The 19872-nt window shown below is 38.1% G+C and overlaps 1 protein-coding gene across 2 annotated transcripts in view; it reads left to right on the top strand.

The window, feature by feature from the left end:
- LOC149251900 (putative glycosyltransferase) overlaps nucleotides 1-19872 on the top strand; it is a 145981-nt gene that overhangs the window by 38774 nt on the left and 87335 nt on the right. Inside the window, exons 5-13 of one of the 2 annotated variants that reach the window (XM_089459622.1) lie at nucleotides 4476-4673; nucleotides 4777-4976; nucleotides 5899-5998; nucleotides 6210-6459; nucleotides 6577-6809; nucleotides 7100-7222; nucleotides 7484-7564; nucleotides 7667-8004; nucleotides 8253-8570. In XM_089459622.1, the coding sequence (XP_089315748.1) occupies nucleotides 4476-4673; nucleotides 4777-4976; nucleotides 5899-5998; nucleotides 6210-6459; nucleotides 6577-6809; nucleotides 7100-7222; nucleotides 7484-7564; nucleotides 7667-8004; nucleotides 8253-8570 (1841 nt within the window). The remainder of the gene's footprint in view (nucleotides 1-4475; nucleotides 4674-4776; nucleotides 4977-5898; nucleotides 5999-6209; nucleotides 6460-6576; nucleotides 6810-7099; nucleotides 7223-7483; nucleotides 7565-7666; nucleotides 8005-8252; nucleotides 8571-19872) is intronic. The other variant, XM_089459623.1, reaches the window with a different exon arrangement.

The raw sequence follows: 19872 nt of genomic DNA, 5'->3' as shown, positions 1-19872 counted from the left end.
ATTTAGTAAACACCTAGAACAGTAAAAAATATGGAAGCAGCCGAGCCATTTTATTATAACTGGTGCAAGAGTACAAATATATGGAAGGAATACACCTGGGCTTGCCTTTTTTTTGGTAAGTGAATCAATGATAACCCAGAAACTATCCAACTGTTGCTCTGCACTGCCCTAGCAAATATGCATTGTCCACTGCAAAGATATGGTTGAAGATCCCACTTTCGGTGCTCAGAAAATTCTGTAAATTTATTTATGAGGTCCTTGTCAAAAACCCAAAAAAACCCAGAAATGGTTTGGCTTGGTTTTGACCTTTCAAAATCGACCCCAGAAAGGCACTGCGCAGTCCCTAGCAATTTTGCACAGTCTGCGCAAAGATACGGCTGAAAACTCCACCTACGTTGCTCAGAAAATTCTGCAAATTTATATTTGGGGTCCTTGTCAAAAACCCAGAAATGGTTTGGCTTGGTTTTGACCTTCCAAAATTGACCCCCAAAAGGCCCTACGTCCACCAAATCTGCTAAAGCAAAATCCTCCTCGAACACTCCTGAAAGGTAGCAATCAACTCCACCAATACATCCCTTATTTCTCCTGACAAGCAATAGCCCTCCAGTAGAATGTTGCGATGGCCACACTAGATACACTACTGCTTCCTCTAGAAATACGCACTGATGGGGCAAATTGAATACAAATGCTGGAAATCTCTCTACAAATCTCCTCCGGATGATAATGGATGAACCTCTCTATGGTGACACTTGAAGTCCCCCGAATAAAGGGTGAGTTCTATGCTTGGAAAACTCTTGCTAAACAACTCAAGCAACAAAATCAAATTCAATAAGCCAAGAATGCTAAATGAAGTGTGTTGCCTTCCTTTGATAACTTTCGTCGAGCCTTTCTTCCCGCCTTTTCTTCCCTCATGCCTTTTGAATCATTGGCTTAGGGAGTGTGTATTTCTTATGTGGGTGGTCCCCACATATCATTAACAAAACAAAATAAAATAAAATTAACTTGCCTCTAACTCCCAAGTCTTGTATCAAAAATTAAATGGGCCTTGTCTTCACCAAAATTGGCCCCGAAAATGTAGAAATAAATCCTATTCCAAAATAATTTAGGAAGCGACATTACACAGGGCAAAATTTTCTAGTCCTATCCAAGTATGTGTGGATGTATGGGTGCCAAATCCTAGAGAACCAATGGTCAGTTGAATCCGAAGAGTGGATGTGAGATAAGGGCTTGTAATGCTTGATGGAAAGTGGTAAATATTGGATAGGCATAGATGGAACTATGCTATCTCAATCAAGATTTTCCAAGTTGTGCCCCTCATATGCCCATTGGGCCATTAGGGGAGGTCCCATTGGACTAGGGTCGGAGATTAACCTCCCATTTAAGGCGAGGGAACATGATGACTGTCAAAACCCCTCCTTCTTCCGGGTCACCTTGTAATCCATATGAAAAGCCCAAAGTACAAACAAGCATAAGTACTCGATTGCAAAATGAATAAAGTACCTTTTGATCGGAAGCCACCTTCGTTCATGTGCTCTTGCCGGATGGGTGAGAAACATATGGCAGATGTAGGTGGCGGAGATGAATAATGGCACATCGTCAACTAGTGGTGGTTGTCAGGGGCTACTTATTGGCCGATTGGATGTAGATGAATGGGAGAAAAAATTCTCCTATAGGGTTAACTATGTTGGTGGGTAACAAGGTTGATCAATTATATGTTGCTCTTTGGGCATATCAGATGACATGGCGGAATTGATTTAGACAAACCCCATTCTGACTAGCTTTCATGAAGGAAGGTACAATGCTAATTGAGTACTAGTGGCCTTCATTGTGGATAGTATTGTGGAAAGACCACAGATCGAGCAGTTCATTAGAGGCTGATTGGAGGAACTTGAATGTCTGGATGAAGATAGACTATAGGCCACTTTTTAGCTAGAGATGGCCAAACGTACAATGAAAAGGTATGATGATGGTAAGCCAAAGAACCCTCTTTTGGAGGAAGGGTAATTGGTCATATTATATGATAGTTGAAGATATATAGGAAACAAATAAAGCTTAGATGATCCTAGACATTGGAATGTAAAGGTGGGAGGAGTCATTGGAACATCGGGATTTTGACTCCATAAAGGGTGAACTCTCGACTGATGTGACTTTGAGACAAAGCAATCATGAGCATTTAGTTGTCAATGGGACCACCATTGGAAAAAAAGCATGGAAGAAACCATTGGACAAAGGACATAGAGGAATCGTGATTGCATTCTCAATTGAATATGTTCTAGTGGAGGGGTATGGTCACAAAACAAACTGAACATTAAGGTTGTCACTGGGAGAACCCTTATGTTTATGGCATAACCATGGGTTCATGAGTTCTATTTGAATCCACCATTGAAAAAAACTGGAAGATGCTATTGTGTGTAATATGTGGAAGGTGACATTTGGTTGGAACACGTTTTTGAAATGTGAGATTGTCATTAAAGAATGAGCTTGGAAGTAGCCATTGGGAAAGCTCATAGTCTGAAGTGTCGATGGAAAGCGATTGGTGAAGTATAAAGGGTTAACATAGAGGTGACAACGTAGCTTGGCTTGCTAAATTTGAAAAAGTAGAATTGGGTAGCTATTGTCATATTGGGTCCTAGCAAAAGCTTGCAATGAATTGCTAAGTGCAATTCAAAAGACTGCATATGTGAGACTGGTAAAGGCAACATGATAGGGAAGTTAACAATCAATTGGGCCACAAGACCAAGGGAAAACGGTCAAAGTGCTTTCCAGTTAGCAATTCCTTGCAAACGATTATTGTTCCAAACAACAAAACTCACTAAGAAAAGAAGTGGCATATGTAAAAGGTCCATCAAACAGTAAGTAGCTCACCTACCATGTGTCATTCCATATAATGCACCAGGAAAGATTGTTATAAATGTAGAAGCAGGTTCATTTGTAAACATTGCAATGAACATGGCCAAATGAGTATGAAAAAATGATCTACGACTTTTGACTAGGGCTTGCTCCAACACACAAGTTATTAGCTAAGTCACAGGACACGTCCCTTTGGTTCTCGTATCCCTTATTTCACATGTTGGACACGAAACATGCAACGTGTCAAAAACATTTTTATTTGTGTCCTCCAATCGAGACATGTGTTTCAGACGTGTCGAAAACATGCCCTGGCATTTTTGGCTCTTAGGACATGTGTCCCATGAAAAGCAACATTTAAAACCCGTAACATGGTTTATTTTTGGGTTTTTTTGTCATTGTTCGTTGTCAAAGTCCAGTTTGCTTGCTGCTGAAATCAAATTTGTTGTGCAGTATGAGGAATTCCATCAGATTCGAGTGCAAAAACCTGCAACATGGTTTATTTTTTGGTTTTTTTTGTCATTGCTCGTTGTCAAAGTCCAGTTTGCTTGCTGCTGAAATCAAATTTGTTGTGCAGTATGAGGAATTCCATCAGATTTGAGCGCAATGCTCACAACTTCACATTGAGAGCATAGTTCACAATTTCACATCGACATGGACCTGGAGATGCAGGGGACGAGCATTCCTGTGCTTTGTTGAGAGTTTGGAGCACTTAAATTTCCTGTAAGTCGTGTTATAGCGTATGGAACAACTTTATTATACACCAGTGACCACATATAAATCGTGTGTTGAAATAAAAATCTCAGCTCCCCATCATGTGCTCACTACTCACTACACCTTCGAGGTCTAAAGGGAGAGAAAGCTTGATTAATGCTTTGGTCAACAATGAAGTTTGAACACATATAAATTTATAATTTATTAACTACCTTATGTGAAGTTTGAATATGATCGAACCTATTTGAGGTTAATATTAGAGGTTATAACATGAACAATGAACATTGAACTGTGAACATCACTTATGTAGTAAATTAATAAACTAACTAGTAAATTACTAAATAGTAAATAGTGTATACTAAATACTAAATAGATATCATCACGATTCATATCTATATGGATCAGGCACTATATTTCAGTATTTTTTTAATATATACATACATACATATATATATAAAACGTGTCTCTCATGTCCTGTTTCTGGGGTCCCTTTGTCTCGTGTCAAATACTCGTATTTACGTGTCCTTCGTGTCTCGTGTCCTTGTGTCACGTGACGTAGGTTATTAGCATGGTATGACCTAAATTAAGTGCAGAACTTAGCAGAAAGGGAAAGATCGGTGACCTTCACTTTGCTCTCATCTCTGCTAATATTCCTGACATTTTTAGTATATATGTTGATTTTTATGCTTGATATCCATGGATTAAGCTTTCTATTTTAGATGAAATTCCTGCACAGATCTGAGGAGGAAGTGTGATTGTCTAATGATCATCATATTTATAGGTTTTTTTGGCAAATATTCTATTATATTTGTGTCCCAGTTTGTAGTTTTTAATATTTTGTACTCTTTTCCAAATATTTTCTTTGTAATTTGATTTCTACCAATGATCATAGTACATGCTAATGTGTGCTACAGGTATTATTTACAGCTTTGGCTAATGATTGGAGTGCAAAGCATAATTGGACTGTCGAAAATCTTTTAGAAAGATATGGAGATATTGCTTTTCGTATTTCTCAGAGTAATGCAAAAAGAGTTACCATGAAATTAAAGAATTATGTGTCATACATGAGAGTGCAACATGATGAGGACCCTCTTTATATATTTGATCCCATGGTAAATGCACTCACCAAGCTTTTGAATATATGTTACCATAATGAAATGCCTATTTTCTATAAAATATGTGTGGTATTGCTAATACACCATTTCTCTTGTGCAGTTCGGTGAAGTTGCACCAGATTTATTGAAAGATTATAACGTGCCACATTTGTTTCAAGAAGACCTGTTTGATGTTTTGGATAATTCCAAACGGCCCCCATTTAGATGGTTAGTTCTTGGTCCTGCACACTCTGGTGCACCATGGCATGTAGATCCAGCACTTACAAGTGCTTGGAACACTCTTCTCCAAGGGCGAAAGAGGTATAAATAATAAATATACCCTACTGCATCACGAAATATGTGTAGATTATTTCATTTTTCTTTGAAACATTGTAGATTGCAGCTTGTCTAATGTACAAAAATGAAACCTTTTCTCATTTTCTATTTTTCCTTCACTTCATATCTTTGTCACCTTGAACGGTGAAATTGCTACAGATTTCCAAAATGGTACAGGTTCTAAAATTTCAGTAGAAGGGAAAATAATACAATACATATGTATGTCTGTATCAATATACTCTTAATAATCCATTGTTAATATACAATGGATAGTACATTGTTATTAAGGGTATAATTTATATGAATATTACATCATTTAAAATACTACATTTTATTATTAATGCTAATTTGTAAAACATATTATATGACATTATTGAACAACAAAGAGTACAACTTGTTTACATCATTGGGTTGGGCTGCAATTATACACAGTCCACTCCTCCCTACATAAGTGACGAGTGCCAACACATATACATACCATACACGCCAATCGTGTGGTGTAACATACTCCTCTACCATGCTGTCTGATCTTTGATCCATCCCAAAATGGCCCCTTTCGAATGAAAAGGTCGAGATGACAGGATAAACATGAAATGCGGATAAGATCTAAAGCATGCAAAGGGTTAACCGCATTAATGGCATTAATCATAATGTTAAATTGCAGGCCTGTACATTTCCTCACCCACAAGCTTCAGCTCATCCTTCTTCCCATTGACCCAACTTTGGTCAGCACTGGACATTAATAAAATTTCTTTCTTTCTTTTCTTGTAAGCTTTTTCTTGTATTCTTTTAATTATTTCCCCATCTTTTTATTGTTCTTTAATATTTGTTTACTTTTGTGGAGGGATTTCTGAATGCTAAAGTAATTAGTTAAAATTAAAATTTAATTTGTATACTTCATTTGCAGGTGGGCATTGTATCCTCCTTGTAGGGTTCCTCCAGGTGTAATGGTGCATGTGAATGAAGAAGATGGGGATGTGAATATTGAAAGCCCTTCATCACTACAGGTTCTTTTGCATGTTTTCTCTTATGTTTTTCAGTATATGCTTAAAAAGGTCTTGTAATTGGCTGTGATCAGGCCTGTAGGTTATGGTCTCCTTCATTGGGTTATGGTTTCCTCCATTAGAGCATGTGCTGATGTTTCAGGTTTGAACAAGCAACTTTAAATGTGCTAACATAATTGCTGCACTCTAATCATATCTATTTTTGTGTCCTCAGTGGTGGCTGGATATTTATCCTCTACTTGCAGAACAGGACAGGCCATTGGAATGCACCCAGCTTCCAGGAGAGACAATATTTGTTCCAAGTGGTTGGTGGCACTGCGTCCTCAATCTTGATACATCTGTTGCTGTTACTCAAAATTTTGTAAATATGACCAACTTTGAGTTTGTGTGTCTGGATATGGCTCCTGGGTATCGCCACAGAGGAGTTGCTCGTGCAGGGCTGCTTGCTTTGCAGGAACAACATGGTACACAGTTTCTGATGTAGCAAATCTGGTGATATCCATCTCGTTTGGTTTCACATTGCTTGGATTGCTTAAAAAAAGGCATGCCAATGAACACTCATATTCCCTCTGTACTTTCAGGATTTTCTGTCGACAATGGGGATGCCAGGAGTATCAACCATGGTAACATGGCCTCTGACAAGGACTGTAATGTGATCTACTCTGTAGATTTTTTATCTCTGTATTTGGAGGAGAACCGTAATCACTATAGTGCAAATTGGTGTGAAGACAATCCCTTGGGTCAAAGAGAGGTGAGGGAATGGTTGTATCGGCTTTGGGCAGGAAGACCAGCATTAAGAAAACAGATCTGGAAGGTAACCTATGGAGATCTCTTGGAAATCGTATGTCTGGATTGATTTCTTTTTAAGGATCTTGTATATCTCGAGTTTTTTAATAAGCTACAATAAATAACTTGTGGGTGCTGTACTGGCAGAAGTTTTTTAAGGTGAATTCTTTTGACTATGATTAAATATATAGCTTCCCACATTGACCAAGAGCTTGCTTTTGACTTGCATTGTATTTGATCCACCTATGCAGATTTTTTTCACCATTCACAGGTTCTCCTCCCCTCTCTTATTTATGTTATTGCCATTGTTGTGTTCAGGGTGCAAGCATAGCACTGAATGCAGATAAATGGTTGGATCGTGTCACAAGTATTTGTGCTGCAAATAATTTACCTTTTCCCTCAGGGAGTGATAAGCTTCCTGTTGGGAATGGCAGTAATCCGGTAAGTATACTTACAGTGTCTCAGTAGTTCTTGCTACGTTGATCTGCCATATTGTTCAAAAAATGAGGTCTGAAAATTCAGGAACAAGATATTTTGTATGATCTGCGAAGCTCTTAGTATTGGTTTTGATCTCTTAGGGAAAACATAAGCATGGGACCATGGGGCATTATAATCTGAGAATTAATTTCAGAAGTAGATTGATGGTTACTTGCAATAAGCTATTAAGTCTATGGCTGTGTCTCAATTCTGTTTATAAAACAGGTATACCTGATTGGGGATTATGTTATCAAACTCTATGTTGAAGGAGGCATGGAATCTGCAGTTCACAGTTTAGGATCTGAGGTACTTTGTTCAAAACTTCAAATTTTTTTCTGCTTGCATGGCTGAAAATAACTTTATTTCTAGCTGTTCATCTTGTATGCTGATTGTGTGTTGTCCTTGCAGCTGGAATTTTATAATCTATTAAAGAATTCGGGATTATCGTTAATTAACCATGTTCCCCAAGTTTTAGCAACTGGTATCCTTTGTTTCATTAATGGTTCATATGAGTCTGTTCCATGGGATGGAAAAGGAGTGCCTCCTATACTTGCAAAATTTGATCTGTTTACCGAAAATAGCTGGTCATCCCATTCTTCTTTTAGCACATGGAACAAAGCCAATGTAGAGACCATTACATCAGGACAAAAAAAATCATGTCATGAGGAAAATTGTTTCAATACAAGCACATCGGTATGGCCATATCTTATCACAAAGCGATGTAAGGGAGAAAATTTTGCTCACATGTAAGAAACACTCCTCTTTTTTCTATCTCTATTTCATGTGCATGTTTGTAGTGACACTCTGCATATGACAAGCATTCTTATTTTGATTATGCTAAGGGGCAACTTTGGCTTTGTTTTTGTTTTCCCTTGTTTTGTTCTGTTCCTGACATTTGTTGTGGGGGGTACATATGATTAGGTTGTTTCATTTGTTGTCATGGCATGGATTTTAACGTTAACAATAATAATGCTCATTTTTAGTTTATATGCAGACGTGAAAAGCTATCCAAAGATGACTATTTTGTTTTGGCTTCTTTCTTGGGAGAGCAAGTGCGCAATCTTCATTCTTTGCAATTGCCACCTATGCCAAGTTCCAGTAAAAGATTGAAACTGAATAACTCTACCAAGCTTGATGTTGTGCAAGTGCTTGGCAATCAACGGGAGAACATTCTAATATCTTCATTGGAGCTTAATAAATTTGTTCTACAGGAGCCATCCTATGGAAATTATTGCATCCCAGAAGAATGGCAACTGTTCATGAGGCTTATGCAGAAAAACCACAAGGATATCAAGGAGCATCTAAAGAAATGGTAAAGTCATTTCTGCATACATTGTCTATGGATTACATTTTTGTGAGGAATGCATGAAGATATTGTAAGATACTTAAACAGCTTCTAATTGTTTATCTCAGAAAATGGGACTGGCTATATTCAAGAGTCATAGAAAAGGAAATGTTTATTTCATGCTATGAAGTGTAATATGGTCAGTGATATTTTTCAGCACTTTGAGCCATTGGCCTGGGCCCATTTTTTTATTTAAAACAACATAAAGTCGAAAAAACAGTCAGTAACATGAAAAAATTAGCAAATTTATTGTTTAACATGAAGGTCTGACACATCAAAGATAAGTGCAATGTAAACCCTGCATGTTCTAATATTCCTGTATTTATTTATATCTTAAATAGTAGAGAAAATAAAAGATGCAAAGAAAACACTCTAGGAAAAACACATTGAAATGAAGAGTTATAGATTATAGTAACTAAGTTAAGTGAGAAAAGATGTTCGTAGTTACAGAATGTGGGACTCCAATAATATTGTTGATGCATAAAGGCTAGTTAACTTAATGGGAAGATAACAACTGCTCGTGACATTAAAATGCTAAAATTTAATCTCCATACATAAATAGGAGTCATTGGAATATAAAATTGACGTCATCCTGCAGAATAAAACAAATGAAAACCTCCAAGAAAAGAATTTCCGCCAAGGTTGCATGATAAGTGGGTATAGGGATAAGCTGGATACATGTATAAAATACTTGGTATAGATACCCAAGCACTTGGATATAGGGGTAAGCCAGACACAGAGACAAAGCACTTGGTATGGTAAAGGGGTACTGCATGTATATTGATGCATTGCATAACGAGGTTCCAAATTTACTCTGTTGCACAATCTTTTGGGACATGGGGATGGGGGAACTAGGAAATGGTTTTTGGGATGTTTGCAAGTTCTCCCTAAATTTCTGAGGGATGGGAATTATTTAAACTCCATATCTTTTGCAACCACTATCTCTTTGGACCAACAACTTGGTGATCCATGTCTTTACCCAAAAACAAAATTGTTTTCCCAACATATTGGTCTGCTGAATAGTTCTCAATGGCTTTGCTAGGTCTTAAACTGATGATGATAGCACTTTATCAGTATCCTATTTGTCGAATATTCTGGCACAGCTTTGCTATGCTCTCCAAGATCGAGATTTCTAGGGTCAGCCTTCAAAATCTCATGATAATGACAGGTCAGATGCTAAACTTCCTTTGTTTTCTGTCATTTAAAGCATGGATAATTATATGTAGAGAACTGATAAACCATAAATTGTTAGCATACCAATAGGCTCTTGGTACAAGAGATTGAAGAATCAACCACTAATAACAAATAAGTGCATTTGGAAACTAACCTCAAGTGTCTCAACCGGCTGAGATTTCTCTCCTTGGTGAAAAAAGCTTTTGGAATACTGTGTAATCTTCTTGGGATGTCCAATGTTTTGGAATACTGTGTAATCTTTGTCCTTGATGATGGGTGAAGTGTTTGTCCCATTATAATTGCATCATCATCAAGTGAAGCGTCCCATTATAATTGCAATGCCCTCTGGCTAGGGCATGGCATTTGTTGCACCAAATTTGTCAAAGTTCCAAGGAAGCTGAGGGACCAAATTTTTCCAAGGATCAGATCATCTACCAGCAGTCTCCACGTCATTTGTAAATCCACTCTGCAAATTATGTAATGTAAATGATGTTAGTAAGACCATGAAAGTATGTAACAACCTGGGTAAGCCTATTATTTTGGCGAGAGTTTCATCCTAGGAGGGTTCATCTCACTGACTCGTGTGTTTCTAAACACAGATTGTTGGCAAAACTTTTCCCTCCAACCTCACCTCAAAGCTAGGGTGGAATTCTTTGTCAAAGTCCTACGTAAGTCCTAGTGTTTTAGTCGAGTCTGATGTAAAAGTGATTTGGGAATAATTTAAGATATTTGGCTAAATTATTTTATTAAAAATCACTTGGTCTACTAGCTCATATTGTGTCGCAGATGGAGTATGTGTTTTGAAGGTCTAAGCCAAATGTGTACTCCCCCTTTGAGGGTTGTAAATGTAAAATCTTATGTATTAGAGGGTGAAAAATAATTAAATCCCCTCATGTGTAAGTTAATTATTTTTTTTGGCAAAAAGAATCAAATCCTAAGCCAGAAAATTAATTAATTAGAGTTAAAATTAAATTGTCTTAGTAAAAATAATTCTCCAAGTGGAAAAGTTCGTCGGTCTAAAAGGAATCAATTTTTAGATGTCCTCCACCAAGGGAATGTTGGAAATATTGAGAGGGGGGTGAATCAGTATTCCTTAGCAATTAGCACTTTTAAATCTTTTCAGAGCATTAGTTAATCTTCAATTATTATTAATGTTTATGCAGTAATAACAGTAAATAAAAGAACACAGTAGACACAAGAATTTTAGGTGGAAAACCCCCTCTGGGTCAAAAACCACCGAACGCTTTTCTAATAAATTCTTTAATCTTCAGCCCCAACTGAAATGAAAGCAACAACTTCCTAGAATTCTAGAAAAACATTCTTCTCCAGCTCCCACTGGAAGGATGCCCCAATGCCCTGGTTTCTTCAGTAGTCAACTGAATGGATGCCTCAACATTCTAGACCAACCTACCACCCTAAAGTGTTCACAGGCTCCAACCTGTAGGGTGGCAGGTCCCTGCCACCCTATAATGATTGAAATGAGACAAGAGTGTGGATTCCCGTACTAGGGACAACGATCCATGATACAATATGATTTACAATGATTTTGACCGAACACCCAATCACACTATGACCTGCAACCCAACCATGACATCATCCCAACAAAGACTCCTATACCTCCCAATAATGCCTTTTCGACTCTAGGCAGATTGACTCTTTTACAATAATGACTCTTCCAATGATGACACTTTTACAAATGACTCTTTTACAACTTTACAATGATGAATTTTGGCCTTGACAGTTCACAATATACGGATGGCTGTCATGTCTTCAAAGGATGTCCCGCTGCAATGCTTCCTTTGATTTGATACTTCTGCTCTTGAATTCTTACTTGAAGTTGTACTTGAATCTTCTTCTACCTGCATGCAAAATTTGCCCGGCGAAACCAATCCCAAAACAAAACAAAATACCCTTCAACTTACCTCTGCCTGCAAAACACATGTAAGTGCATAATAATGAATAAATGCAAATTAAAATTACAATGCGTACCTGAAGTGTGTTTGTCACTTTTGTTGTTGACTTGTTGCAGTAGTAGACAAAGACTCCCACTCTTGATATAGGCCTGGACTCTATGCAAGACTATATCCAAAACTGACCTAAAGATATATACAATAAAAACTGATGACAGACCTTAGACTTGTGATGGACCAAGTTCTAAGTACAACAATAGAGACCATTCTATCAACTATGACAAGACAATTAAATGAACTTACAATATCATATAGATTTAGCAGACTTGGTGTAGCATCAAGAATATGTAGCATCAAATGTGTAGTATCAAGAATAGGACATCCGAAAAACTAACTGTGACATATAAAGACATAGATGTTAAAATTTGGGTACCAGAGGACAAGTGGTTCCCTAAGGCTTTGATGTTTGGCCTAGGGAAAAGTGTCCAAATTTATTTGTACTCTTCTCCTAAAGTGACTTTATAAGTGGTAAAGTCAATTTAATTTAAAAGTGATTTTATAAGTGGTAAAGTTGCATTCTAATTTAAAGGTGACTTTATTAAAGTCAATGAAGAATTAGAAAGTGAAACTATGGAAATAAAAGGCTAAGCGAGTCTTTATTTAAAGTGGGTGAGTTAAAAAATAGAAAGTGAGAATTAAATGCACATTTATTCTCATCCCTAGATCTAAATGAATCTCAACCATTAGATCTGAGGGTAACCCAAAAGGTCATTTAGAGAGTAAAAGGAGAAGAGAAGAGAAAAAGATCAATTCATTCTTTCATGAGCATTTTGAGAGAAATAGAAGAGAGATCAAGGAGAAAATTTCTGAGCAGTGAGGAAGTGAATGAGAGCAACAAGAAGACATTTCAACAAATCTGGGTAGCAGCATTTATTGGCATGCATCGCAAGGCAAAACTGTACAGCAGGAGAAAGGCACAGAAATTGAGGAAGAGGGATAGGAGCAAGGGCACAGATTTCGAGGCAGTTTGGGCACAATTTTCGAGGCAGCCGTACTGCTAAAATCTGTACAGTCCGTACAACAAGTTTTGGGCATTTTTTTTCGAGGCATGTCGTACAACATTTAATGCTGTTTTATTGCTGGAAAAATTTCTGTTTTGGTTGTTTGTGGATTGGCATGTTTTCGAAGTGGAGTTTAAGCACGGAAATCGAGATAAGTTGTAATTTGTGGTTGCTAGAATTTTTACTATGTATTTCAGTTTTTCTGTAAAAGCATTTTCAGAAATAAAGAAGAGCTCTCAAATTGGTTTTCTCCAAGAGTTATAGGGGATTTTTTGTTGGAAATAATACTGAGAGGGGGGGGTGAATCAGTATTATCAGATCAATCAATCTTTTTCAATGCTCAAAAACATATACGCTATTTCAATTAAGTGAACCCGCGTGTACACGCTACTGTGTCTAATGAAACTCGCGTATATCCAGAGATCTTATAATTCAGTTAGCTTAATCTTCAGTAAATGCATCAGATCATTATTAAGCATATTAACAGTAAACAGGTGCAGTATAACAGAACAGATCATCACACAAAAGCCACACACATGAACACAAAGATATAAGGTGGAAACCCAATGTGGGTGAAAACCACCTGCTGCAAGTCATCTCAATCTTCTTCTTAATAAGAAAATCCTTTTACAATATTTGTACTGGTGCAGTCTTATACCAGTACGGGAGCTACAACCCCCTTTGCTCTTGTACTAGCCGATCCATTTACTAGTACGCAGGCTACTACCTGCTACAATGCTCCAAAGATCTCCTTTAGCTTTTGTACTAGCTTAGATACTAGTACGTAGGTGCTTGCCTACAATCTTCTCACCTCCAGGTACCACGTTTCATTAATTTTCAGACTGGATACACTGAAGCACAACACATAATCTGCAAGGCCACTTTTCATCCAATTTTCATACTGGACCCATAACTATCATTGAAGCTCAAAACAATCATCAAACTCTGAATCACTGAAACCCTGTTAACAACAGTCACCAGAACACAGAGCAGACACAGAACTCTGTAATAACCATCAGATCCATCTGCAACTTCAAATATCAAGCTTTACAATGTATACGCTACTTCGATGAATCAAACCCGCGTGTATACGCGCTTTTGTCAAAGACAACCCGCGTACAGATCTAAAAATAATTTCTCATAACTTGCAGCTGTACCAGACATCAGTCATACTCATAACATTTATAGAACAATACATGCGTCAGTATGTAGATCTAGAATAAGCATCATAAAGATAGTTCATTTCAAACCATTTGATCCCGATCTCTCCTTAGATCTAGTTCTCCATCAACCGGTGAGATCTCTCCTTAGCACAGATCAAGCAATGCATCATCAACCCATAACCCTGCATACTGGATCTAATGCTTCATCAGATATTCAAGACATTTCAGATACACTTGCCTAATGATTTCCTTCCCTTTATATAGCCTTAGGCCTTGTTCAATACCAAGAGCCAAAACCATAGAAATCCAATACCATCAACTTCAAAACTAGGGATCAACACGTCCGCCGAGACGCCAAGGTCCAAAGCCATAGGCACAACTTCCAAGGAATAACCGCCATGGACCAAAGGTACTTTTCCACATACACGCGCTTTTGTTGAAGCCAACCTGCGTGTACACGCGACTTGGGCTTAACGAACCTGCGTGTATGAACTTTCTCTTCTTCTTATAGTCTGATCATCAATTCCTTGCTGCTGACCTTCTGTACTATGATTTGTCATCAGTGTGGTTTGCCATCAAGGACAACACTTATCTCATAATGCCAACAATCTCCCCCTTTGGACTTGATGGCAAAGCTAACTTGTCATACTTAGAATTAGCATCTGATTCCTTTGAGCTGTCCTCCATCAGTCACATCTGATATCTCTTCTGAAGATTCATCATCTGATTCCTTTGAGCTATCCTCCATCAGTCACATCTGATATCTCGTCTGAAGATTCATCATCTGATTCCTTTGAGCTATCATCAGTTACATCTGATATCTCGTCTGAAGATTCATCCAGTTATACATAAGTGAGATGTTCTTTTATGAGAGGGTTGCCATCAAGTACAACACATGTATCATAATGCCAACAATCTCCCCCTTTGGACTTGATGGCAACAATACCAAATCACTCTCCCCCTTTGACATCAAGGGCAAAGGGTGGACCAAGATATTCTCTTCCTTTGCTGAATCATTCCACTATCCATACTCCCCCTGAGTACCTGCTGAAATCTCTGAATAGTCTCCCCCTTTGTATATGCCAAGGTGTACCAATCTGTCAATGCTCCCCCTGAGTTCATGCCAAGTCTCTGTACTGCTGAAGTGTGCTGTTCATGCTCTTCCTGACTGTAGGCAAGATCTGCAAAAGATGTTCTTCAAGAAGAACATGACTCTATACATCATAAAAGACCTTCCTATCACCAAAGACTCATACATACATCCATCTCTCAACTAAGTGAGGATATACAAAATTGACTCATCCACCCAACCAAGTGGGGATACATCAAAAGTTTACATATGACAACCAATCATGTTGCATCAATCATCCCAGGCATAGTGGGGAAACCAAAATAGGCCGTTACATGACCTTGACACCATGAAAGAGATACCACAAAGGAGATGTATGACATAGAGATGAAATAACTAGACCAAGACTCAGCAGCATCTGATAATCACCATTCAGATCAGCAACCAAGAGATCCTTCTGTTCTCCTTTCGCCTTTGTTCCTCCTGAAATCAACACCAAATGTGAACTAGAACCAAAAGCTTTAAGATAATGCCAACAATGCATCATTGGAAGATTATCTGCTCCCCCTGAACCTGTGCCAGATGATCTCTGTCAGACCTATATCAGACTTTCTGCAACCAACATCTGTCCCTGCTGATTTCCTTCAAATCTCCATATACGCGTCTGTATACACATAAACAAGCGTATATACGCAGATATCCCTTATGAAACACGCGTATACCATATACGCGACTATCCCCTTGAAAAACGGCGTATGCACGCTAATATCCTTTAAACAGCACGCGTACACAAATTTCCATATCAACAACCTGTAAATGTCCTGCAGCAAGGTATGTCTGAACATAGATGTCAACTCCTCCTTTTAAACATCATCATGAAATCATTCACATTACATGTGAAACCACCATAGTCATTACATCAACGTCAAGATCTACAAGATCCAAATATCATTTCTTGGGAACATCTGCATCAATCATCATATGTAAGTATCAATCTATCATCATATAGATAAGAACTCTTCACCATGTCTCCAATAAAGCAACTTTGAGTAGTTATCCATGTGTCAGCACTATGTATCTTGAGCTCAAGCTCATTTGACAAATCTTCTTGATATCATCAACAGCAACAATCCTTATCCACAAGAGTGCCTGCATCATAACTGTATGATCTTTATGCATATGACAACAGCAGTATATAAGTGACTCATCATCAAGTGAGGAAGATGTGTATTCAAGCTTTGTACTTCTCCTTGTCCTTATGAAGATCACCATGTAAGCACCATATATGCATCATCAGAGAATCAACCATAAATCTGATCTGAACATCTTCTATGTAATTTCAAGAATCATATGAGAGTTTATCATAGACAACTCACAACCACATCATAGCAAGGTATATAATTTAGCCATATAAGAATCATCACCAAGGATTATTAACCATAATGCCAACAACGAATTACTAAAGGCATATGCTCCCCCTCAACCAGTGCCATCTGTTAGATCTGATCATGCATATATCAGCAGTAAGCATCAACACATCATCATCCTCAAGTTAGGATCAAAACACTTCTAGACATCATACAAGTAACAAAACATTTCCACACATCCTTAGCAGACTGTAGCTATTAACCAATAGAGCAAATAATAGACTGAATCATATCAGATCCTTTTTCTGATCCTGTCCCCACTGCTTTTCCTCAGACTGACATATACGCGACTTTGCAGTGTCGAACTCGTGTATATACGCGACTTCCCTTTAAGGAACTTGCGTATGAGATTCAGGACACTGAAGTTTTACACTTTCAGCTCCCCCTGAGTCTGATATGTCTGTGCTGTGCTGTGTCTCAGTACATTGTGCTGACTGTACTTCCTTCTTCCTCCATATCTTCAAGTGTGATGAGGTTTTCTTCTTTTGGTGTGATGTCCATCCTTTGTTCCTGCATTCCTTTGCTATATGTCCAATCGTGTTACATGCATAACATCTTACATGTTTCATATTCCTCCTGTAGCAATCAGCAGCTTTGTGACCATACATATTGCAAGCAAAGCAATATCCATTAAAGTACCTTGATTGAGATGACCTGTCCGCATAATAGTCTTGAACTCTTCTTCTTCTACATCTAGCTGCAACATGTCCAAGATTATGACATACATAACATTCAACATTATTCATAGGAGGAGTAAACGATTTTCTTTGAGGAGTCTCTTTCCTTGATTGTTGATGGGGTTGACCTTTCATCTCCTTGTTGATCATTTTGGATTTCTCTTTAGAGTTCCTTGCCTCACCTTGTGAACTAGATTCACCTTCAACAGATTCATGAAAACCAAGACCAGTCTTGATAGCAGGAGACCTTTGACTACTAAGAATATCATCCAAGGCTTTAGTACTATCTTGAAATTTCAAAAGTTTATCCTTTTCTTCTAATTTACCTTTCAAGATATTTACCTCAACTTGAAGTTGTTCCTCCTTTTCTAGACATTGCTTCTTCATGTCTTCTCCATCTTTTCTTCCTTCTTCCATTTGTTGCCTTAGATTGAGTATCTCCTTTTCTTGCTTTTCATACAGATCCTGCTGAATTTGACGAACTCTGAAGGCACATTCCAACTGTGATTTTAAGTTGATGACTTCGTTGTCTTGTTTTTCAATTGCTTGGTGTAGATCTGTATTCTGCTTCTTTGATTCTTCAAGATCTCCTTTTAGTGAGAGGATTGTAGCTTCAAGATTTTCATAGTAGCTGGATCTATCTTTGAGTTTCTTGATGGTTGTGCTTCTTTCGTTGACTTCTTTTCTTAATGATGTCACTTCATGCTGCAATTTTTGACATTGGTCTTCCTTGTCCTTGAGAAGCTTTCTTACCTTGTTTCCTTCTTCTAGTTGGGCCTTTAGTTTGGTAACTTCTTCTTCCCTTTTGTTCAATAGATCTTGTTGATCTTTAACTTTGTCTGCAAACCTTCTAAACATTGCCTCTATTTGACACTTTTCTTGCTCACCCATAAAAGCATGTTCAGTAGTTTCACTATCACTTCCATCACTTTCACAAGGAAATATAGCAGGAACATCAGAGGATAACACATTCATACCTGATAATGATTCTGAATCTGATTCTGAATCTGAAGAACTTCTTATACCTAATCCCCAATCGACTCTCCCACTGTCATAGATCTTCTGAGATGTCTTCTTCTTCTTATGAGTTTTCTTCTTAAGCTTCTTTCCCATTGTTCCACGGATCTCCTTCAAGCGATCAAGCTTCTACTAAAGGACCTGCTCTGATACCAATTGTTGGAAATAATACTGAGAGGGGGGGGGTGAATCAGTATTATCAGATCAATCAATCTTTTTCAATGCTCAAAAACATATACGCTATTTCAATTAAGTGAACCCGCGTGTACACGCTACTGTGTCTAATGAAACTCGCGTATATCCAGAGATCTTATAATTCAGTTAGCTTAATCTTCAGTAAATGCATCAGATCATTATTAAGCATATTAACAGTAAACAGGTGCAGTATAACAGAACAGATCATCACACAAAAGCCACACACATGAACACAAAGATATAAGGTGGAAACCCAATGTGGGTGAAAACCACCTGCTGCAAGTCATCTCAATCTTCTTCTTAATAAGAAAATCCTTTTACAATATTTGTACTGGTGCAGTCTTATACCAGTACGGGAGCTACAACCCCCTTTGCTCTTGTACTAGCCGATCCATTTACTAGTACGCAGGCTACTACCTGCTACAATGCTCCAAAGATCTCCTTTAGCTTTTGTACTAGCTTAGATACTAGTACGTAGGTGCTTGCCTACAATCTTCTCACCTCCAGGTACCACGTTTCATTAATTTTCAGACTGGATACACTGAAGCACAACACATAATCTGCAAGGCCACTTTTCATCCAATTTTCATACTGGACCCATAACTATCATTGAAGCTCAAAACAATCATCAAACTCTGAATCACTGAAACCCTGTTAACAACAGTCACCAGAACACAGAGCAGACACAGAACTCTGTAATAACCATCAGATCCATCTGCAACTTCAAATATCAAGCTTTACAATGTATACGCTACTTCGATGAATCAAACCCGCGTGTATACGCGCTTTTGTCAAAGACAACCCGCGTACAGATCTAAAAATAATTTCTCATAACTTGCAGCTGTACCAGACATCAGTCATACTCATAACATTTATAGAACAATACATGCGTCAGTATGTAGATCTAGAATAAGCATCATAAAGATAGTTCATTTCAAACCATTTGATCCCGATCTCTCCTTAGATCTAGTTCTCCATCAACCGGTGAGATCTCTCCTTAGCACAGATCAAGCAATGCATCATCAACCCATAACCCTGCATACTGGATCTAATGCTTCATCAGATATTCAAGACATTTCAGATACACTTGCCTAATGATTTCCTTCTCTTTATATAGCCTTAGGCCTTGTTCAATACCAAGAGCCAAAACCATAGAAATCCAATACCATCAACTTCAAAACTAGGGATCAACACGTCCGCCGAGACGCCAAGGTCCAAAGCCATAGGCACAACTTCCAAGGAATAACCGCCATGGACCAAAGGTACTTTTCCACATACACGCGCTTTTGCTGAAGCCAACCTGCGTGTACACGCGACTTGGGCTTAACGAACCTGCGTGTATGAACTTTCTCTTCTTCTTATAGTCTGATCATCAATTCCTTGCTGCTGACCTTCTGTACTATGATTTGTCATCAGTGTGGTTTGCCATCAAAGACAACACTTATCTCATAATGCCAACAATCTCCCCCTTTGGACTTGATGGCAAAGCTAACTTGTCATACTTAGAATTAGCATCTGATTCCTTTGAGCTGTCCTCCATCAGTCACATCTGATATCTCTTCTGAAGATTCATCATC

The sequence above is a fragment of the Pinus tabuliformis genome, chromosome 7 (genome assembly GCF_031772625.1).
Source record: "Pinus tabuliformis cultivar Carrire ecotype Pingquan chromosome 7, CPIR1, whole genome shotgun sequence".
Classification (NCBI taxonomy): domain Eukaryota; kingdom Viridiplantae; phylum Streptophyta; class Pinopsida; order Pinales; family Pinaceae; genus Pinus; species Pinus tabuliformis.
Note: the sequence above shows the minus strand (reverse complement) of the source record. Positions and strands in the feature narration are given on the sequence as shown.